This window comes from Pristiophorus japonicus, chromosome 1 (genome assembly GCF_044704955.1).
Source record: "Pristiophorus japonicus isolate sPriJap1 chromosome 1, sPriJap1.hap1, whole genome shotgun sequence".
Lineage (NCBI taxonomy): Eukaryota > Metazoa > Chordata > Chondrichthyes > Pristiophoridae > Pristiophorus > Pristiophorus japonicus.
Genome location: NC_091977.1, coordinates 68778921 through 68800578, shown reverse-complemented (window position 1 = coordinate 68800578; position 21658 = coordinate 68778921). Strand labels below are relative to the sequence as shown.

The following is a 21658-nucleotide window of genomic DNA, read 5'->3' as shown; positions in this document are numbered from 1 at the left end:
GAACATAAAAACTGACTGCAAAAGCTTCTATAAATATGTGGAGAAAAAGAGATTAGTGAAGACAAACGTAGGTCCCTTGCCGTCAGATTCAGGTGAATTTATAATGGGGAATAAAGAAATGGCAGACCAATTGAACAAATATTTTGGTTCTGTCTTCACAAAGGAAGACACAAATAACCTTCCGATTGTACTAGGAGACAGTAGGTCTAGTGAGAAGGAGGTACTGAAGGATATCCTTATTATTTTCAGGAAATTGTGTTAGGGAAATTGATGGGATTGAAGGCCGATAAATCCCCGGGGCCTGATAGTCTGCATCCCAGAGTACTTACCAAAGTGGCCCTAGAAATTGGTGCATTGGTGATCATTTTCCAACAGTATATTGACTCTGTATCAGTCCCTATGGACTGGAGGGTAGCTATTTTAACACCACTTTTTAAAAAAGGAGGGAGAGAGAAAACGGGTAATTATAGACCGGTTAGCCAGACATCAGTAGTGGGGAAAATGTTGGAATCAATATTAAAGATGAAATAGCAACACATTTGGAAAGCAGCGACAGGATCGGACCAAGTCAGCATGGATTTATGAAAGGGAAATCATGCTTGACGAATCTAATGGAATTTTTTGTGGATGTAACTAGCAGAGTGGACAAGGGAGAACCAGTGGATGTGGTGTATTTGGACTTTCAAAAGGCTTTTGAGAAGGTCCCGCACAGGAGATTGGTGTGCAAAATCAAAGCGCATGGTATTGGGAGTAATGTACTGACGTGGATAGAGAACTGGTTGGCAGACAGGAAGCAGAGAGTCGGGATAAACGGGTCCTTTTCAAAATGGCAGGCAGTGACTAGTGGAGTGCCGCAGGGCTCAGTGCTGGGACCCCAGCTCTTTACAAGATACATTAACGATTTAGAAGAAGGAATTGAGTGTAATAGCTCCAAGTCTGCAGATGACACTAAACTGGGTGGCGGTGTGAGCTGTGAGGAGGATGCTAAGAGGCTGCAGGGTGACTTAGACAGGTTAGGCGAGTGGGCAAATGCATGGCAGATGCAGTATAATGTGGATAAATGTGAGGTTATCCATTTTGGGGGCAAAAACACGAAGGCAGAATATTATCTGGATGGCAGCAGATTAGGAAAAGGGGAGGTGCATCGAGACCTCGGTGTCATGGTTCATCAGTCATTGAAAGATGGCATGCAGGTACAGCAGGCGGTGAAGGCGGCAAATTGTATGTTGGGCTTCATCGCTAGGGGATTTGAGTATAGGAGCAGGGAGGTCGTACTGCAGTTGTACAGGGCCTTAGCGAGGCCTCACCTGGAATATTGTGTTCAGTTTTGGTCTCCTAATCTGAGGAAGGACGTTCTTGTTGAGGGAGTGCAGCGAAGGTTCACCAAACTGATTCCAGGGTTGGCTGGACTGTCATATGAGGAGAGACTGGATCAACTGGGCCTTTATTCACTGGAGTTTAGAAGGATGAGAAGGGATCTCATAGAAACGTATAAGATTCTGATGGGACTGGACAGGTTGAATGCGGGAAGAATGTTCCTGATGTTGGGGAAGTCCAGAACCAAGGGACATAGTCTTAGGATAAGGGGTAGGCCATTGAGGACTGAGATGAGGAGAAACTTCTTCACTCAGATAGTTGTTAATCTGTGGAATTCCCTGCGCAGAGAGTTGTTGATGTCAGTTCATTGGATATATTCAAGAGGGAGTTAGATATGGCCCTTACGGCTAAGGGGATCAAGGGGTATGGAGAGAAAGCAGGAAAGGGATACTGAGATGAATGATCAGCCATGATCTTATTGAAGGTGGTGCAGGCTCGAAGGGCCGAATGGCCTACTCCTGCACCTATTTTCTATGTTTATTAATGGAAGTGATTGAAGTTGGAAATACGGATACCCGTTTTTGTTCAATTCATTTTAATCCTGTGAACTAAAGAACTACAGCACTTTATATTTGTTGGTTGTCTGGTTGCATTGTGAATAATATTGTAATTACTTGTGTGGATGTTCAGTATGTCAGTGCCATAGGAAAGCTGCTGCTCCTGCAGGCACTGCTATAGTGATATGAGGAATGGGCTAATACATTGAAACATTTAAAATTAATACAAATTGCATGAATAGACATGCCTCTTTCAGCTCACCTGGACTTCTGGATGGTTTGTCGATGCATAACTGTAACTGAGTGCCGTTTGTGAAGTTAATTCATTAGTTCAATTCATTTATATCCCAGTCATTTCTGACAAGTAATTATTATTTTTTTTTAAGTTTGTACATGACAAACTAAAAGCTATTAATTAATTCTACGGTAAACAAACTTGCAGAATGGGCATGTAAATGACAAATGAATTTCAATATAGACGTGAGGTGGTGCATTTTGGTAGGAGGAATAAGGAGGCTACCTACTCCTTGGAAAAGAAGAGTCTAAATGGAGTAGAGGTGCAGAGAGATCTAGAGCTTTGGATTCACAAATCATTAAAAGTGCAAATAAAGCACTGGTTCATTTCTAGAGGAATAGAATTGAAAGCAGAGAAGTAATGTTAAACTTGTATAGACCCTTATCTGATTGTTTCATGATTTAAGATGTTGGGAGGTAATATAGCATTGCTATATGCTTCTAAGTGGTTGCTGTTGTCATTGTAAAAGTTGTTGTAAAATTTGCTCATTGATGAAAAGGTTGCGCTCAAAGGAGTTCATGGCCCGCTCAGTACAAACAAAAAATAAAAGGGAACATTGCACTGTTACTAGCCACAGCAACTGAAATTACCACCACTAGCTACGAACACTTTTCTCTGCAGTTCTTCAGCTGCTTCAACACCCCCCCACAGATAAGGATGCAGTCTATGCTCACATAGAAAATAGGTGCAGGAGCAGGCCATTCAGCCCTTCTAGCCTGCACCGCCATTCAATGAGTTCATGGCTGAACATGAAACTTCAGTACCCCCTTCCTGCTTTCACGCCATACTACTCTGGGGAAAAAGGGGTAAGGACTTCATCTAACTCCCTTTTGAATATATTTAGTGAATTGGCCTCAACTACTTTCTGTGGTAGAGAATTCCACAGGTTCACCACTCTCTGGGTGAAGAAGTTTCTCCTTATCTCGGTCCTAAATGGCTTACCCCTTATCCTTAGACTGTGACCCCTGGTTCTGGACTTCCCCAACATTGGGAACATTCTTCCTGCATCCAACCTGTTCAAACCCGTCAGAATTTTAAACGTTTCTATGAGGTCCCCTCTCACTCTTCTGAACTCCAGTGAATACAAGCCCAGTTGATCCAGTCTTTCTTGATAGGTCAGTCCCACCATCCCGGGAATCAGTCTGGTGAATCTTCGCTGCACTCCCTCAATAGCAAGAATGTCCTTCCTCAAGTTAGGAGACCAAAACTGTACACAATACTCCAGGTGTGGCCTCACCAAGGCCCTGTACAACTGTAGCAACACCTCCCTGCCCCTGTACTCAAATCCCCTCGCTATGAAGGCCAACATGCCATTTGCTTTCTTAACCGCCTGCTGTACCTGCATGCCAACCTTCAATGACTGATGTACCATGACACCCAGGTCTCGTTGCACCTTCCCTTTTCCTAATCTGTCACCATTCAGATAATAGTCTGTCTTTCTGTTTTTACCACCAAAGTGGATAACCTCACATTTATCCACATTATACTTCATCTGCCACGCATTTGCCCACTCACCTAACCTATCCAAGTCACTGTGCAGCCTCATAGCATCCTCCTCGCAGCTCACACTGCCACCCAACTTAGTGTCATCCGCAAATTTGGAGATACTACATTTAATCCCCTCGTCTAAATCATTAATGTACAATGTAAACAGCTGGGGCCCCAGCACAGAACCCTGCGGTACCCCACTAGTCACTGCCTGCCATTCCGAAAAGTCCCCATTTACTCCTACTCTTTGCTTCCTGTCTGACAACCAGTTCTCAATCCACGTCAGCACACTACCCCCAATCCCATGTGCTTTAACTTTGCACATTAATCTCCTGTGTGGGACCTTGTCGAAAGCCTTCTGAAAGTCCAAATATACCACATCAACTGGTACTCCTTTGTCCACTTTATTGGAAACATCCTCAAAAAATTCCAGAAGATTTGTCAAGCATGATCTCCCTTTCACAAATCCATGCTGACTTGGACCTATCATGTCACCATTTTCCAAATGCGCTGCTATGACATCCTTAATAATTGATTCCATCATTTTACCCACTACTGAGGTCAGGCTGACCGGTCTATAATTCCCTGCTTTCTCTCTCCCTCCTTTTTTAAAAAGTGGGGTTACATTGGCTACCCTCCACTCGATAGGAACTGATCCAAAGTCAATGGAATGTTGGAAAATGACTGTCAATGCATCCGCTATTTCCAAGGCCACCTCCTTAAGTACTCTGGGATGCAGTCCATCAGGCCCTGGGGATTTATCGGCCTTCAATCCCATCAATTTACCCAACACAATTTCCCGACTAATAAAGATTTCCCTCAGTTCCTCCTCCTTACTAGACCCTCTGACCACTTTTATATCCGGAAGGTTGTTTGTGTCCTCCTTAGTGAATACTGAACTAAAGTACTTGTTCAATTGGTCTGCCATTTCTTTGTGCCCCGTTATGACTTCCCCTGATTCTGACTGCAGGGGACCTACGTTTGTCTTTACTAACCTTTTTCTCTTTACATACCTATAGAAACTTTTGCAATCCGCCTTAATGTTCCCTGCAAGCTTCTTCTCGTACTCCATTTTCCCTGCCCTAATCAAACCCCTTTGTCCTCCTCTGCTGAGTTCTAAATTTCTCCCAGTCCCCAGGTTCGCTGCTATTTCTGGCCAATTTGTATGCCATTTCCTTGGCTTTAATACTATCCCTGATTTCCCTAGATAGCCACGGTTGAGCCACCTTCCCTTTTTTATTTTTACGCCAGACAGGAATGTACAATTATTGTAATTCATCCATGTGGTCTCTAAATGTCTGCCATTCCCCATCCACAGTCAACCCCTTAAGTATCATTAGCCAATCTATCTTAGCCAATTCATGCCTCATACCTTCAAAGTTACCCTTCTTTAAGTTCTGGACCATGGTCTCTGAATTAACTGTTTCATTCTCCATCCTAATGCAGAATTCCACCATATTATGGTCACTCTTCCTCCAAGGGGCCTCGCACAATGAGATTGCTAATTAATCCTCTTTCATTACACAACACCCAGTCTAAGATGGCCTCCCCCCTAGTTGGTTCCTCGACATATTGGTCTAGAAAACCATCCCTTATGCACTCCAGGAAATCCTCCTCCACTGTATTGCTTCCAGTTTGGCTAGCCCAATCTATGTGCATATTAAAGTCACCCATTATAACTGCTGCACCTTTATTGCATGCACTCCTAATTTCCTGTTTGATGCCCTCCCCAACATCACTACTACTGTTTGGAGGTCTGTACACAACTCCCACTAACGATTTTTGCCCTTTAGTGTTCTGCAGCTCTACCCATATAGATTCCACATCATCCAAGCTAATGTCTTTCCTAACTATTGCATTAATCTCCTCCTTAACCAGTAATGCTACTTTACCTCCTTTTTCTTTTATTCTATCCTTCCTGGATAACATGCAGCAAAACCTGGATACATCCAAGCTTGAGATGATAAGTGGCAAATAACATTTGCGCCACACGAGTGCCAGGCCATCTCCAAAAGAGAGACTAATTACCTCCTCTTGACATTCAATTGCATTAGCATAACAGAGCCCCCCCATCATCAACATCCTGGGAGTCACCAGTGACCAGAAACAACTGTAACAGCCACAAATACTGTGGCAACAAGAGCATGTCAGAGGCTGGGTAATCTACAGCAAGTGACTTATCTCCTGATTCCCCAAAGTCTCTCCATCACCTACAAGTCAGGAGTGTGTAGGAATTCAGGTCCCACCACTTAAAATATCCACATAAAGAACAGGTAATTTTATACATGAAACCCGTTAATCACAAACATCTGACCAAACAAAGATTGTTACTCTTTTCTGATGTATTATGCAACTTGGAGCCAATGCCAACTGAAAATATTACTGTTTGAATCCTGCTTATGTCTGCAAACGTTTTAACTGCTCTCTTGCTACCACGTTATGGCAGCCATTGCGTATGGCATGCAAATAGCCTTCCCATGAACGTGACTGTTAGAAGCAGACTCTACACTTGCCTGGAGGAGGGCAGCTGCAGCAGCAACACAAAAAGCTCAACACCATCCAGGACAAAGCAGTGCTTGATCACAGCCAACAATTGGTGTACCATGGCTGCAGTGGTTACTATCTGCAGCACCTCCCAAACCAGTGACCACCACCTAGCAGGGCAGCAGGTGCATGGGAACACCATCACCTCCAAGTTACACACAATTCTGGCTTGGACATGTATCACTGGGTCAAAATCCCAGAATCCATACCAAACAGCATTGTGGAAGTGTCTTTACCACACTGACTGCAGTGGTTCAAGATGGCGGCTCAACACCACCTTCTCAAAGGAAACTTGGGATTGGCAATAAATACCAACCTTGCCAGCGTAGCCCATATCTCATTGCCACCGCTAGTTATTGGCACTATTACTCTTACTTTCTCTGCAATTAGCATGACTGGTTAATATTGTTCTGCTGGAAACAGTAAATAGGTTCTAATCTGACTGGATTCCTAGTCACCCTGATCCAGTCTTCACTTGTCAGACTGAGCATCTGATGGATTGTTGCATTTGACAGTCATCAGCCAAACAACATAAACAATCATGCTCAATCCTTTGAGAAAACAGACCATATCTAGCCACCCTAGAATTTATTTTATCAAATCAAGTAATCTTACATAAAGCATTCTATGTCCATTTGTCTAAATAGATATTGAAATGATGGCTGTGATTAACCACTGCTTATGCAGCCCGATCTCAAGCTTGCTTTTTATATAGTGGGTGTAACCTTCTAATTTGTTCCCTCGTGAGATCAAGCAGTTTGGTGCCCCTCAGTCACCAAATCTGGGAGCTATGCTTTGCACCTTGTGCTGTTTAACGGAGCACTGCATTTTGCAATGTACTGACCTGCAGCCTCACGTAAAGTTTCATATCGCCCCATTGAGTGTGATGTGGATTCTTCCTCAGAATATACTTGAGTACAGGCTCTCTCATGTCCAAGTCACAGTCTTTAAGCAGAAATTCCTGCTTTGCATCTGTTCGGGTAATTAGTTTGTGTTTCTCTTCATTATCTCTGCAATTAAAACAGGAAACTGGTTACTGGGGGGTTTCCACTGCGGATGGGGAATCTGTAGACAGTATCCCTATGTAACTGGTAAGACCTAGGCCACAGGAAGAATCAGTAAGACTGGTCATTTGCCCATCATTTTGCACCTTGTTAGCATGCACACGTGTTACCTGAATATTCACTAATCTACTCACTGATGCCTCAGCGATAGAAAGCTATGAATACAAGTGGTACTTAATCAGATACAAGTTTTTCTCTTTAAATGTTGTACATTAGGCAGCAAAAAACACTTCTACAACAGCCACATAAGATTTACATTATTCTGTTTACCAGTCAGCAATGCATTTATTTTCTACACAAAATGTACAACACAAACAGCAACTGGTCCAAGTCAGTGTTTATGCTCCACACAACCCACTTCATCTAACCCTATCAGCATAACCTTTAATTCCTTTCTCCCTTATGTATTTATCTAACTTCCCTTTAAGTACTTCTATGCTATTCATTTCAACTACTCCTTGTGGTAGCGAGTTTTTCCCATCAGCTGTACCACTAGTCACGTAGTGGTTATGTTGCTGGACTAATAATTCAGAACAAAAGGTCAAATCCCACCATGGCAATTTAAACATTTTAATTCAGCTTTTTTCAAAAATCTGAAAATTTTTAAAAGTTGCATCAGTAAAAGTGACCATGAAACTGTTGGATTGTCTAATAACCAAACTGGTACACTAATGTCCTTAAGGGAAGGAAATCTGCTGTCCTTAGCCAGTCTGGCCTGTGTGACTCCAGTCCCACACTGACATGGTTTATTCTTAACTGCCCTCTGAAATGGCCTAGCAAGAAACTCAGTTGTATCAAACCGCTATCGGCAGTTCAACAAGGTGGCCCATCACCTTGGAACTAGGATGGGTAATAAATGCTGGTCTTGCCAGCAACGCCCACAGCCCAAGAATGAATAAAATTCATATTTCTGGAGTGTACCCGGCAAAATAATTCATTGTAGTTAGTAACAGGCTGATAACTAGTGTGTTTTTGGAATTGCTATAGTTACACAGCTGGGTGCCATGTGATCCTTCTCAAATTTCCCAGCTCATTTTCTCCCCATAACCCTCAAAGGTGGTGACTCCTTCTGAAGAATAGCTCCTCAGGCATCCCTCGGATACCCTCACCTAAGTATTCCTACTTTCCTCCCCTCCCAGCATTCCAACATGCCAGCCTTTCCAATTTCATATTATCTGTGAATGCGTATTCCCACAGATTCCCAGCCCATCAAACTCAGTCGTTCAATTCCTGCATACAGTAATCAGTTTCTTTCACTAATTTTGAGACAGTTGCTGGAGGTCAGTGCCAGTTTTATTCACACATCAGTCTTAAATGTCTATGGACGAAATAACTGACAATACCTGCAGGTATCACAGACAGGTAGATCAAAGTGACTACTGAGAAAGGAGTCCATGAATTCTTTACCACATTCTTCACACAATAAGTAATCGAATTCCATAACAGGTCCTGTGGATATAGATAGCATGTTTTGAATAAGGGACAACATCTCTAGAATATGAGAGAGAGAAAAAAAGTAGTACAATGGCATGTTCTGAAACGGTTACCTGCACCGGCATTCAGCGCAACAGCCCCGACCTGCGAGGACCATCAGCAGTAGGTCGGGGCCTTAAAGGAGGAGCAGCGTGGAGCATACCACTTCAAGGTACAGCGCGTGCTGGTGCAGGAGAACAACAGCGGTGAAGAGGGAGACTGGATTGGATTTCACCAAAATTCAGGTCGCTGATTGGAGCACAGGCAGGTACATCAGGAGTGGCGAGAGATCGTGGAGCGACGGGATCAGGGCCCAGGAGAGGCGAGGACCCAGGGGCGATGTGTGCGTGCATTAGGTCTGTGCAGCAGAGCTGGTCTCCAGTCATCTTGGTTAATCCTTGCCACTGGACCAAGCCCGTGTGGTGGCTGGTGTGCAACGGCCACCACACGTTAAAAAAATCCACGCACAGGCATCTTCCACCCTTCAACATGTAGTTCAGGACCTGGAATATTGAAACACCTGTGAACTCATCCCTTTTAAGGCGTGGAAGCAAGTCATGCTCGATACGAAGGACCACCTATGATGATGGGTATTTTATAGCCCTGCTAACTGCAAGGTGATGTCTGAGACCCAAAATGCGACACTGTCTGAACGTTCCTTCCTCCTGGGAGGCTATTTGGACCCACTGATATCAGAATGTCAGCTCATGAAGAATCACAGGGGAAGAGGCTGGATTTCTACAACTGTCGCATATCTTGGATGTACTGTAACTGGCTGCACCATTGAGCTGCAGAAATGACCATATAGAGTGGAAAACAACACCGAAGTGTCTCTCCACCAATAGTCTCACCTTCATGTCATTTTACCCTCTGTACTTCGCAGTGAGGTGGCTGAAATGAGGTCAACTATTTCTGTGCTCCACTCCTGCTGCATCGTGATATTTAAATGGACACTAGTCAGACTTCAGTCCTGATTCCAGTCCCTGTTCCCACAGCAGATTTTAAATCTTTGCTCCCTGTATTCTATCCCGCTGGGCTGTCTGTGTTTAAATCAGCAGCAGGAGCCTGAACTGACATCATGAGGGAAAGTTGGCATGGCATTATTGGAAGGACAGGACAACGGCCAATAGGAATACTGCTGCTTGGTCCACCGTTTTTGGAGAAATTGTTTCGCTAGGAAGCGTGAGGACATGTACAAGGCAAACCCTCCCAACATTTAACCCCAAACAGATATGGTCTCCTAAAACGAGTACATACAGGAGTGAAGTGAAATCAAAGCCAAACCCAGACTGCATATTTCACAACAGAATTGATGTATTTAAAAAAAAAAATTTAGGACAACCATTGACCGGTTTCCAGCTACTCAACACCATCTACTTTGTTGTGTTTGACGCGTTCAAGTACTGTATCACAGTTGCCTTGTCATATCCAGAATTAAATTTCAGCCTGCAGCTGTAACCCCCTCCCCCAGCGGCCCAGCAGAGACTGGAACACTCCCAGGAGGTTGCCCACCAATCCCCAGAAGGATGAATCAAATTAAACGGTCTCATGGGAGAAAAACACATTTACAAATAGAGAAAGGTAACAAAGCAACCTAACGAGATCATATTGATATAGATTAGTCAGAAACTGACTGCCGTGGAGGGTTCACATAGTAATTGGTGACCACGTTATAAAGATGGTTCTGTAACCGAAGAGGCAACAGCTTACCGACTGCAGTCAGTTTCACAACATCTTTAGATTTAAAACTAGTAGAGAACAAGGGCCAAGCAGGGGAAATGGCACACACGATTTTGCAAATCCCAACTCCAATATCAAATCAGTGATTGAGCTCTAAAAGTCAAGTGCAGTGATTCCCATTATCGGTACATAGTGTTAAATGCCTCAATAAATCTTTCACTTGCAATCTGATGCTTGCTAACCACAATCACTGGATAACAAAATCTATCTGCTTGTACAAGATACAGGTACTCGATAATAATATACCCAAGTGCGAATGTGTGTTATCCTGCATGTATCAGAGTGCAGGCTGTTTGTTTTCCTGTGATTTCCAGTATTTAGCGTAGACCCTGGTCAGTACAAGGGCAACAAGTCTCGTGAGGCTGCACGAGTTGGTGGCACGTGGCCCGAGAATGTAATAATCACTCGTGTACAGAGATATTACCGTGTATTATGTGGACACCTCAGCCTTGCACAACAGACATCCTGCTGTTCAACCTTCTAATTAATTATTCTTTCGGCACATTTTAGAACGTTTAACACAAATGTACCTGGTTGATGTACAACTTTATTCACTTCATGTACCTCTTCCTCCTCCTCTTCCAGAAAGAATCCTCCTCCTGTATCTATCACTTTGGGTGTAGGTTTTGCAATGTGGCCACCTGTCCGACACAAAAATAAATACAATATCCTTTCAGACAAACTGAGGATGTAACTAGCAGAGTGGGCAAGGGAGAACCAGTGGATGTGGTGTATTTGGACTTTCGGAAGGCTTTTGACAAGGTCCCGCACAAGAGATTGGTGTGCAAAGTCAAAGCACATGGTATTGGGGGTGGTGTACGGACGTGGATGGAGGGCTGGTTGGCGGACAGTCGGGATAAACGGGTCCTTTTCAGAATGGCAGGCAGTGTCTACTGGAATGCCACAGGGCTCAGTGCTGAGAGGCTGCAGGGTGACTTGGACAGGTTAGGTGAGTGGGCAAATGCATGGCAGATGCAGTATAATGTGGATAAATGTGACGTTATCCATTTTGGGGGCAAAAACACGAAGGCAGAATATTATCTGAATGGCGGCAGATTAAGAAAAGGGGAGATGCAACGAGACCTGGGTGTCATGGTTCATCAGTCATTGAAGGTTGGTATGCAGGTACAACAGGCGGTGAAGGCAGCAAATGGTATGTTGGCCTTCATAGCTAGGGGATTTGAATACAGGAGCAGGGAAGTCTTACTGCAGTTGTACAGGGCCTTAGTGAGGCCCCACCTGGAATATTGTGTTCAGTTTTGGTCTCCTAATCTGAGGAAGGATGTTCTTGCTATTGAGGGAGTGCAGCGAAGGTTCACCAGACTAATTCCAGGGATGGCTGGTCTGTCATATGAGGAGAGACTGGATCAACTGGGCCTTTATTCACTGGAGTTTAGAAGGATGAGAGGGGATCTCATAGAAACGTATATGATTCTGACGGGACTGGACAGGTTAGATGCGGGAAGAATGTTCCCGATGTTGGGGAAGTCCAGAATCAGGAGACATAGTCTTAGGATAAGGGGTTGGCCATTTAGGACTGAGATGAGGAGAAACTTCTTCACTCAGAGAGTTGTTAACCTGTGGAATTCCCTGCTGCAGAGAGTTGTTGATGCCAGTTCATTGGATATATTCAAGAGGGAGTTAGATATGGCCCTTACAGCTCAGGGGATCAAGGGGTATGGAGAGAAAGCAGGAAAGGGGTACTGAGGGAATGTTCAGCCATGATCTTATTGAATGGCGGTGCAGGTTCGAAGGGCCGAATGCCTACTCCTGCACCTATTTTCTATGTTTCTATGTATTGCACACTACAGGACAACACTCACCAGTGAACACAGATCTTACTTAGTGGCAGGGCTTGGAATTAATTCCTAAAAGGCGATAACTTTCTCTTGTCTTTATCTCAGTTCTGAGTTCTCAGTACAAAGCAAGTTTAAAACAGCTCTGTCTGGACACAATACTGCAGAATGAGAGATTAGTGTGGTAACATCTGGAAAACAGAACTTGCCTGCATCAAGAGGGTAAGGCCTGCTTGCCAGCCTGGCCTGCCGCAGGATCAGTGCTCTCTGTCTGTTCCGCTCGATCTTGGCTAGCACAATGGGCGGCAAGGACCGTTTCTGCTCCGTCTCTGTCTCTGTCTCTCCTTCATCTGCAGAGGTCAATGACAATCCACCCTTTGCCTTCAAATCCATGTTTGGAAGGAAGTCGTTTTATTTTGCCTTTTAAAACCGTAACCAGCTGAAAAGATTAATTAGGAACAGAGAAGTCAGACGATGACTGCACAAATCAATACTTCTGAAACGTACAGAGGGCAGGGTTCACAACAAAGGTTATGGGTTAAGAGCTTAATGATTTAATTGGTAAGCGGAATGCTCAATTTGGAACTGGCCCATGGATACCAGAAAGGTCCCAGGAGCAATGCCTGGTCTGTTGAGTTAGCAGATCAGAATCAGGGCAGCAGAAGTAGGGATGTTAGGCTGGAACAAAATAATGGGAAGAAACCCCAAAACAGTCAAAAGGTGCAAAATACAGAACAACAGGAAGCAGTCATTTATCTAATTACAAAAAGCAAGCAACATCAAGCTTACTAGTATCAGAGTCTCATATTCCAAGGTAGAAAGTGGTGTGTGTGTGAGAGAAAAACACATCAGTTCTAATGAGTGAGAAAGAGTGTGTGCACCATTTCACTCACTCAACGTCACTTTATTCATTTACCTTTCACAGCTTAAACTCTGTTTTTCGTTTCACACATTTAGCTTAAACAGCACATAATATACACAGATCCCTGCATAAACCAGAGAACCACTGCTGAAGCAAAAGATAAATATTTACAACTGGGGCCCATCTCATGTACATCCTGTGCCATGTGGGAACTCCACAACACTGTGTCCTGGAATACCACATATGCAGGAAGTGCCACCAACTGCTCAAGCTCTGCCCTTGAAGGGCGGCTGGCATCACTACAGTGCATACAGGAAGCTGAGAGTTTTATGGCTAGTCCATTTCAGAAGGTGGTCACCCCACAGTTACGGAAATTTGGGAGGAGAGGGAGTGGGTGACCAGCAGACAGACTAGGAGGAACAGGCATGCAGTGCAGGAATTCCCTGGGAGTATGGCACTCACAGTCAGTGTTGAATACCAGTGAGGATGACGCTACCTCAGGACAGTGCAATCAGAAGCAAATCCATTGCACCGTGGGAGACTTGGTTGCACAAAAGATACAAGAAAGTGTAGAAATGCTGTTGTTGTAGGATACTTGGTAGTCAGGGGGATAAGACAGGCATTTCTGACACTGTAGACCCAAGTCCCGAAAGGTGTGTTGCCTCTGTGGTGCCAGGGTAAAAAACATCAACGAATGGATGCAGGACATTTTACAAGGAGAAGGGGAACAGCTAGAAGTTGTAGTCAATGTTGGAACATAGAAAATAGGTGCAGGAGTAGGCCATTCGGCTCCTCGAGCCTGCACCACCATTCAATGGCTGATCATTCCTTCAGTACTCCTTTCCTGCTTTCTCTCCATACCCCTTGATCCCTTTAGCCGTAAGGGCCATATCTAACTCCCTCTTGAATATATCCAATGAACTGGCATCAACAACTCTGCGGCAGGGAATTCCACAGGTTAACAACTCTCTGAGTGAAGAAGTTTCTCCTCATCTCAGTCCTAAATGGCTTACCCCTTATCCTAAGACTGTGTGCCCGGTTCTGGACTTCTCCAACAGCGGGAACATTCTTCCTGCATCTAACCTTCCAGTCCCATCAGAATCTTATATGTTCCTATGTGATCCCCTCTCATCCTTCTAAACGCCAGTGTATAAAGGCCCAGTTGATCGAGTCTCTCCTCATATGTCAGTCCAGCCATCCCTGGAATCAGTCTGGTGAACCTTCGCTGCGCTCCCTCAATAGCAAGGACATCCTTCCTCAGATTAGGAAACCAAAACTGAACACAATATTCCAGATGAGGCCTCACCAAGGCCCTGTACAACTGCAGTAAGACCTCCCTGCTCCTATACTCAAATCCCCTAGCTATGAAGGCCAATATACCATTTGCCTTCTTCACCGCCTGCTGTCCCTGCATGCCAACTTTCAATGACTGATGAACCATGACACCCAGGTCTCGCTGCACCTCCCCTTTTCCTAATCTGCCGCCTTTCAGATAATATTCTGCCTTTGTGTTTTTTCCCCCAAAGTGGATAACCTCACATTTATCCACATTATACTGCATCTGTCATGTATTTGCCCACTCACCTAACCTATCCAAGTCACCCTGCAGCCTCTTAGCGTCCTCCTCACCGCCACCCAGTTTAGTGTCATCTGCAAACTTGGAGATATTACATTCAATTCCTTCATCTAAATCATTAATGTATATTGTAAAGAGCTGGGGTCCCAGCACTGAGCCCTGCAGCATTCCACTAGTCACTGCCTGCCATTCTGAAAAGGAACTGTTTATCCCGACTCTCTGCTTCCTGTCTGCCAACCAGTTCTCCATCCATGTCAGTACATTACCCCCAATACCATGTGCTTTGATTTTGCACACCAATCTCTTGTCTGGGACCTTGTCAAAAGCCTTTTGAAAGTCCAAATACACCACATCCACTGCTTCTCCCTTGTCCACTCTACTAGTTACATCCTCAAAAAATTCCAGAAGATTTGTCAAGCGTGATTTCCCTCTCATGAATCCATGCTGACTTGGACCAATCCTGTCACTGCTTTCCAAATGTGCTGCTATTTCATCCTTAATGATTGATTCTAACATTTTCCCCACTACTGATGTCAGGCTAACCGGTCTATAATTACCCGCTTTCTCTTTCCCTCCCTTTTTAAAAAGTGGTGTTACATTAGCTACCCTCCAGTCCATAGGAACTGATCCAGAATCGATAGACTGTTGGAAAATGATCACCAATGCATCCACTATTTCTAGGGCCACTTCCTTAAGTACTCTGGAATGTAGACTATCAGGCCCCTGGGATGTAGACTATCAGGCCCCAGGGATTTATCGGCCTTCAATCCCATCAATTTCTCTAACACAATTTCCCGCCTAATAAGGATATCGTTCAGTTCCTCCTTCTCACTAGCTCCTCCAATGATACAGGTAGGAAATAGGTTGATGTCCCACAGGCAGAGTTTCAGGTGCTAGGAAAAAGATTAAAGAACAGGACCTCAAAAGGTTCTAATCTCTGGATTACTCCCAGTGCTACGTGCTAGTGAATACAGAAGCAGGAAGTTAGTGCAGGTCAATGTGTGGCTGGAGAAGTGATGCAGGAGGGAGGGCTTCAGATTCCTGAGGCATTGGGTTCTGTTCTGGGGCAGAAGAGACCTGTATAAGCCGGATAGGTTGCCCCTGACCAGGGCTGGAACTAAAGCCGATTAGAATTAGGCGGGGGACGGAAGGGGCCACATTGCAGTGGAGGTCTGGGGGGGCGACGTTTGTTGGAGAGGCGGGCCTGGGAGCTCTGTGCCTCGGTGCGGGGAGTGTTCAGAGTGGGGTGGACGGGTTGACTGCGCAGATGGCAGTTGGTGGATGTGGTGTGGTTGGCGTCGCGGGGGCGTGGCTCCGGGCTGGCCGGGGCTGGGGGCTCGACATCCGGGGGTGTTCGGCATTTGGGAAGGATTCTGACGGGATGGGGTGGGGGGAGTGTTCCCAGTGTTGGGTGAGTCGGGGGCCAGGGGGGGCATGGTCTTGGGATGGGGGGTGGGCTGTTTGGGGCTGGGATTGGGAGAGACTTCTTCACTCGGGGAGTTGTTGGCCTGTGGGGTTCCCTGCCGCGGAGAGTTGTTGATGCCAGTTCATTGGATGTGTTCGGGAGGGAGTTGGATGTGTTCAGGAGGGAGTTGCGGCTGGGGGGGTCGTGGGGTGTGGAGAGGGTGTGGGGGTGGGGTGGGTGATCAGCCATGATCTTATTGAATGGCAGTGCAGGCTCGAAGGGCCGAATGGCCTACTCCTGCACCTATTTTCTATGTTTCTATGAATGGCATTGGAATGCATGTGTGTCAATGCGAGGAGTGCATACAAATAAGCTTGAACAGCTACAGGTGTAAGTTGCCAGATGGGGTTATGATATAGTGACTATAACCAAGACCTGGCTTAAACATTGTCAGGAATGGAAACTAAACATTGGTAATATTACAATTCTACAGGGTGACAATATACTAGCTGGTTGAAAGACTGAATCTGGTTGGTTAGGGCTAAGGAACAGAAAAGGAGCTGTTATATTGCTAGATGTCTACTATAGACCCCCAAATAGTGATGAGGAGATAGAGGAGCAGATCTATTGGCCAATTTCAGAAATATGTAAAAATAATAGAGCAATAATAGTACTGAACTTCAAGTGCCCTAATATAAACTGGATGTGTGGGCGTATTAAAGGGCAAGGAGGGCGAAAAATTCCTAAACTGTGTACAGGAGAACCCCCTTGATCAGTATGTTTCTAGCCCAATGAGGATGGAAGCACTGTTGGATCCAGTTCTGGGGAATGAAGTAGCACAAGTAGTGTGTGTAGTAGTGGGGGAACATCTGGGTAATAGTGATCATAATATAATTAGGTTTAAAGTAGGTATGGAAAGAAAGGGACAAAGGAAAATAAAAGGTGAAAATACCCAACTGGAAGAGAGCCAATTTCAGTGATTTGAGAAGGGATCTCGCACAGGTGGACTGGAAACAAAGATTGGCCAGGAAAACAGTAAGTGAGCAATGGCAGGCCTTCAAACCAAGCATATTCCCATAAGGAGAAAAGATAGGGCATCCAAAGGTAGAGCTCACTGGATGACAAAGGAAATAGAGGTTAAAATAAAACAGAAAAAGTTAATATAAACGTCAGGTACAGAATATAGACGAGTTCCAAATACAGGGAAATTGAAAAAGGTTATAAGAGAAAAGGGCATGAGAAAAAAATTAGTGGGCAACATAAAAGGGAACCCAAAAATCTTTTATAAAAATATAGGGCTGGATTTTCACTATGTTGCTGCCTCTGTTCGCGCCCTGGAGGGGCAGTAATGGAGATGGCAATGGTGTGCAAAATTAAAGCGCATGGTATTGGGGGTAATGTATTGACGTGGATAGAGAACTGGTTGGCAGACAGGAAGCAGAGAGTCCGGATAAATTGGTCCTTCTCAGAATGGCAGGCAGTGACTAGTGGGGTGCTGCAGGGCTCAATGCTGGGACCCCAGCTCTTTACAATATACATCAATGATTTAGAAGGAGGAATTGAGTGTAATATCTCCATGTTTGCAGATGACACTAAGCTGGGTGGCTGTGTGAGCTGTGAGGAAGATGCTAAGAGGCTGCTGAGGGACAGGTTAGGTGAGTGGGCAAATGCATGGCAGATGCAGTTAATGTGGATAAATGTGAGGTTATCCACTTTGGTGGCAAAAACACAAAGGCAGATTATCTGAATGGCGGCAGATTAGGGAAAGGGGAGGTGCAACAAGACCGGTGTGTCATGGTACATCAGTCATTGAAAGTTGGCATACAGGTACAGCAGGCGGTGAAGGCGGCAAATGGTATGTTGGCCTTCATAGCCGGGGGATTTGAGTATAGGAGCAGGGAGGTCTTAATGCAGTTGTACAGGGCCTTGGTGAGGCCTCACCTGGAATATTGCGTTCAGTTTTGGTCTCCTAATCTGAGGAAGGACGTTCTTGCTATTGAGGGAGTGCAGCGAAGGTTCTCCAGACTGATTCCCGGGATGGCAGGACTGACATGAGGAGAGACTGGATTGAACTGGGCCTGTATTCACTGGAGTTTAGAAGAATGAGAGGGGATCTCCTAGAAACATATAACATTCTGATGGGACTGGACAGGTTCGATGCAGGAAGAATGTTCCCGATGTTGGGGAAGTCCAGAACCAGGGGTCACAGTCTAAGGATAAGGGGTAAGCCATTTAGGACCGAGATAAGGAGAAACTTCTTCACTCAGAGAGTTGTTAACCTGTGGAATTCTCTACCGCAGAGAGTTGTTGATGCCAGTTCATTTAGATATATTCAAGGGGGAGTTAGATATGGCCCTGATGGCTTAAGGGATCAAGGGGTATGGAGAGAAAGCAGGAAAGGGGTACTGAGGTGAATGATCAGCCATGATCTTATTGAATGGTGGTGCAGGCTCGAAGGGCCAAATAGCCTACTCCTGCACCTATTTTCTATGTTTCTGACCGGCTGGTCAGCTCCCAGCGCCCCGCCAGGAAATTAGTTGCTGGTTTTGCAGGGGCGCAGAGCAGCACTGCCCAGGAGCGTTGAGCCGGTGTGAAACGTCCCAGGTTTCGACTGCGCTTTTAAATTTGTTGTGTGCTGGACCTATAGAGCACCGTGGTGGGACCGCCTGGAAAACCAAGTGGTCAGAGATGTCCCAGTGGCAGTGAGTGATGGAATTGGTGAATGAGGTAAGTTTTATTTTTGTGATGTAGCTTATTGTGGGGTGGTTAAGGTATTGGGAATGTTTGTTGTGTTTTTAGGTGAAATTGTTTTTTTTAAAACCACAGAATTCTCACTTACGGCACTCCGAGGCCAGCTCTTTAGCAACGGATTTTCAGTTGCTCAGCTGGCCTTGCGCCTTAAAAGAGGTGTGTAATGCCTCCCTTAGCACTCAGCCCCACACTCAGGACCCAGCTGATGAATTTTGCTGACTGAGGCGCAAACTGTTCCCGGGCACAAACCTTACCACCCCGCCACCATTACCGCCTTGAAATGAGCAGAACTGAAAATCCAGCCCATAAAAAGTAAAAGGATAGTTAAAGGAATGGTGGGGCCAATTAGGGATGGAAAAGGAAATCTTCTCGTGGAGGCAGAGGGCATGACTGATGTACTGAATGAGTACTTTACATCTGTCTTCACAAAAGTGGATGAAGTTAATGTTGCAGTTGTGGGGGGGCGGGCAGGCATTAGAGATACTGGATAGGATAAAAATGGATAGAAAGGAGGTGCTAAATACAGTGGCATCACTCAACAATTAAGTCACCCAGTCTAGGTGGGATGCATCCTAGGTTGCTGAGGGAAGCTAGGGTAGAGATACACGAAGCTCTGACCTCAATCTTTCAATCCTTCTTGGAAATGGGAGTGATGCCAGACGACTGCAAATTTTTACACTCTGTTCAAAAAAGGGGAGGGGGATAAACCTGGTAATTACAGGTCAATCAGTCCAATCAGTGGTGGGAAAACTACGAGGCGCCATTATCAAGGACAAAATTAATTCTCACTTGGGGAAGCAAGGATTAATAAGGGACAGCCGGCACAGATTTGTTAAAGGCAAATCATGTCTGACTAACCTGATTGTGTTATTTGATGAAGTAACAGAGAGAGTTGATGAAGATAGTGCAGTAGATGTTGAATAAATGGATTTTCAAAGGGCATTTGATAAAATACCATAAAACGGACTTAGTCAGAAAACAGAAGCACATGGTATTAATGAGACAGTGGTAACTTGGGTATGTAAATTGGCTAAGGGATAGGAGGCAGAGAGTAGTGGTGAACAGATGTTTTACTGACTGGAGAGAAGTATGCAATGGAGTACCCCAGGGACCGATACTAGGACCATTGCTTTATATATATGACCTGGACTTAGGCAATAGGAGCACAACTTTGAAGTTTGCAGCTGATATAAAACTTGGCAACATATTAAATAGCAAGCAGGACAGTAGCAGACTTCGGCAGGAGGGGGGTTGTCATAGACAGACTGGTGAAATGGACAGACACATGGCAGAAGCAAATTCATGCGGCTAAGTTGAATATGATCCACTTTGGGAGAAACAACATGAAGAGGCAGTATAATCTAAATGGTCCTATTTTGAAAGGGGTGAAAGAGCAGAGGGACCTGGAGGTGCATATTTGCAAATCTATGAAAGGTGGCAGGGAAAGTTTATAAGGCCGCTAAGAAAATGTATGGTATAAATAGGGGCATTGAATACAAAAATAAGGAAGTCATGCTAAATCTTTACAAATCACTAGTTAGGCTTCAGCTGGAATATTGTGTACACTTCTAAGCACCACACTTTAGGAAGGAAGTCAAGACCTTGACGAGGGTATGGAGGAGATTTACCAGGATGATATCAGGGATGAGAGACTTCAGTTATGTGGAGACATTGGAGAAGCTGGGATTGTTCTCCTTAGAGCAGTAAAGTTTAAAGGGAGACCTAATAGAGGTATTTAAAATTATGAGCGGTTTTGATAGAGCAAGAAAGTAGAAACGGTTTCCTCTGGCAAGTGGGTTGGTAACCAGAGGTCATAGATTTAAAATAATTGGCAAAAGAACTAGAGATGATGTGAGAATTTTTTTCACAGAGGGTTGTAAAGATCTGGAACGCACTACCTGAAAGAGTGGTGGAATCAGATTGCATAGGAACTTTCAAAAGGCAAATGTACATGTACTTGGAGAACTCATTTGTAGGGTTATGAGGAAAAAGCTGTGATTAAATTGGACAGTTCTGTCAGAGAGCCAGTACAGACACAACAGGCTGAATGACCTCCTTCTGTGCTGTAAGATTCTATTTTATGATTCTACATGTCATGTGAGGCTCCATATACCTTCAGCCGGATCGTCGTAATTAGTTGCCATAAGCTCCAAGCCGTGTCATCTCAACTCTGGAATCATGCCTGTGGGATAAAGGCACGAAAACCAACATTAAAAATTCTGTAAATTAAAATGCTCCATAAATAAGTGTAGCAGGGAGAGTGGAAGAAATGATAGGAAAGGAGGGGTGGGGTGAAAGTGGGTGCCGATGTAAAGGATATCACTGAACAGGTGCAGGACATTCTTTGATGGGAAGAGGAACAGCCAGAAGTCGAGGTCCATGTTGGAGCCAATCACAAAGGTAAGAAAAGGGTTGAGGTCCTATGGGCAGAGATTCAGCAGCTAGGAAAAAGACAAAAAAACAGGGGCTCAAAAGGTGCTAAGCTCTGGATTACTCCTAGTGCCATATGCTAGCGAGTACAGAAATAGGAAGATAGTGCAGGTCACTGCATAATTTTTTTCCCTCGTGTCGCCTCGGGTTCTTTTGCCAATGACCTTAAATCTGTGTCCTCTGTTTGCCAACCCTTCTGTCACTGGAAACAGTTTCTCCTTATTTACTCTATTGAAACCCTTCAAGATTTTGAACACCTCTATCAAATCTCCCTTTGACTTTCTCTGCTCTAAAACACAGTTTCTCTAGTCTCTCCATGTAATTGAAGTATTTCATCCTTGATACCATTTTAGTAAGTCT

General features: G+C 44.7%; 1 protein-coding gene across 7 annotated transcripts in view; it reads right to left on the bottom strand.

Moving 5' to 3' along the window:
* xpa (xeroderma pigmentosum, complementation group A) overlaps window positions 1–21658 on the bottom strand; it is a 49607-nt gene that overhangs the window by 14456 nt on the left and 13493 nt on the right. For 3 of the 7 annotated variants that reach the window (XM_070880739.1, XM_070880767.1, XM_070880757.1), the window contains exons 2-6: window positions 20982–21050; window positions 12484–12713; window positions 11009–11119; window positions 8609–8714; window positions 7046–7211 (exon numbers count right to left, since the gene is read on the bottom strand). In XM_070880739.1, the coding sequence (XP_070736840.1) occupies window positions 7046–7211; window positions 8609–8714; window positions 11009–11119; window positions 12484–12667 (567 nt within the window). In that variant the 5' untranslated portion in view covers window positions 12668–12713; window positions 20982–21050. Of the gene's footprint in view, window positions 1–7045; window positions 7212–8608; window positions 8715–11008; window positions 11120–12483; window positions 12714–20981; window positions 21051–21207; window positions 21310–21658 lie in introns of all 7 variants that reach the window. The other 4 variants (XM_070880749.1, XM_070880775.1, XM_070880785.1 and 1 more) reach the window with 2 other exon arrangements.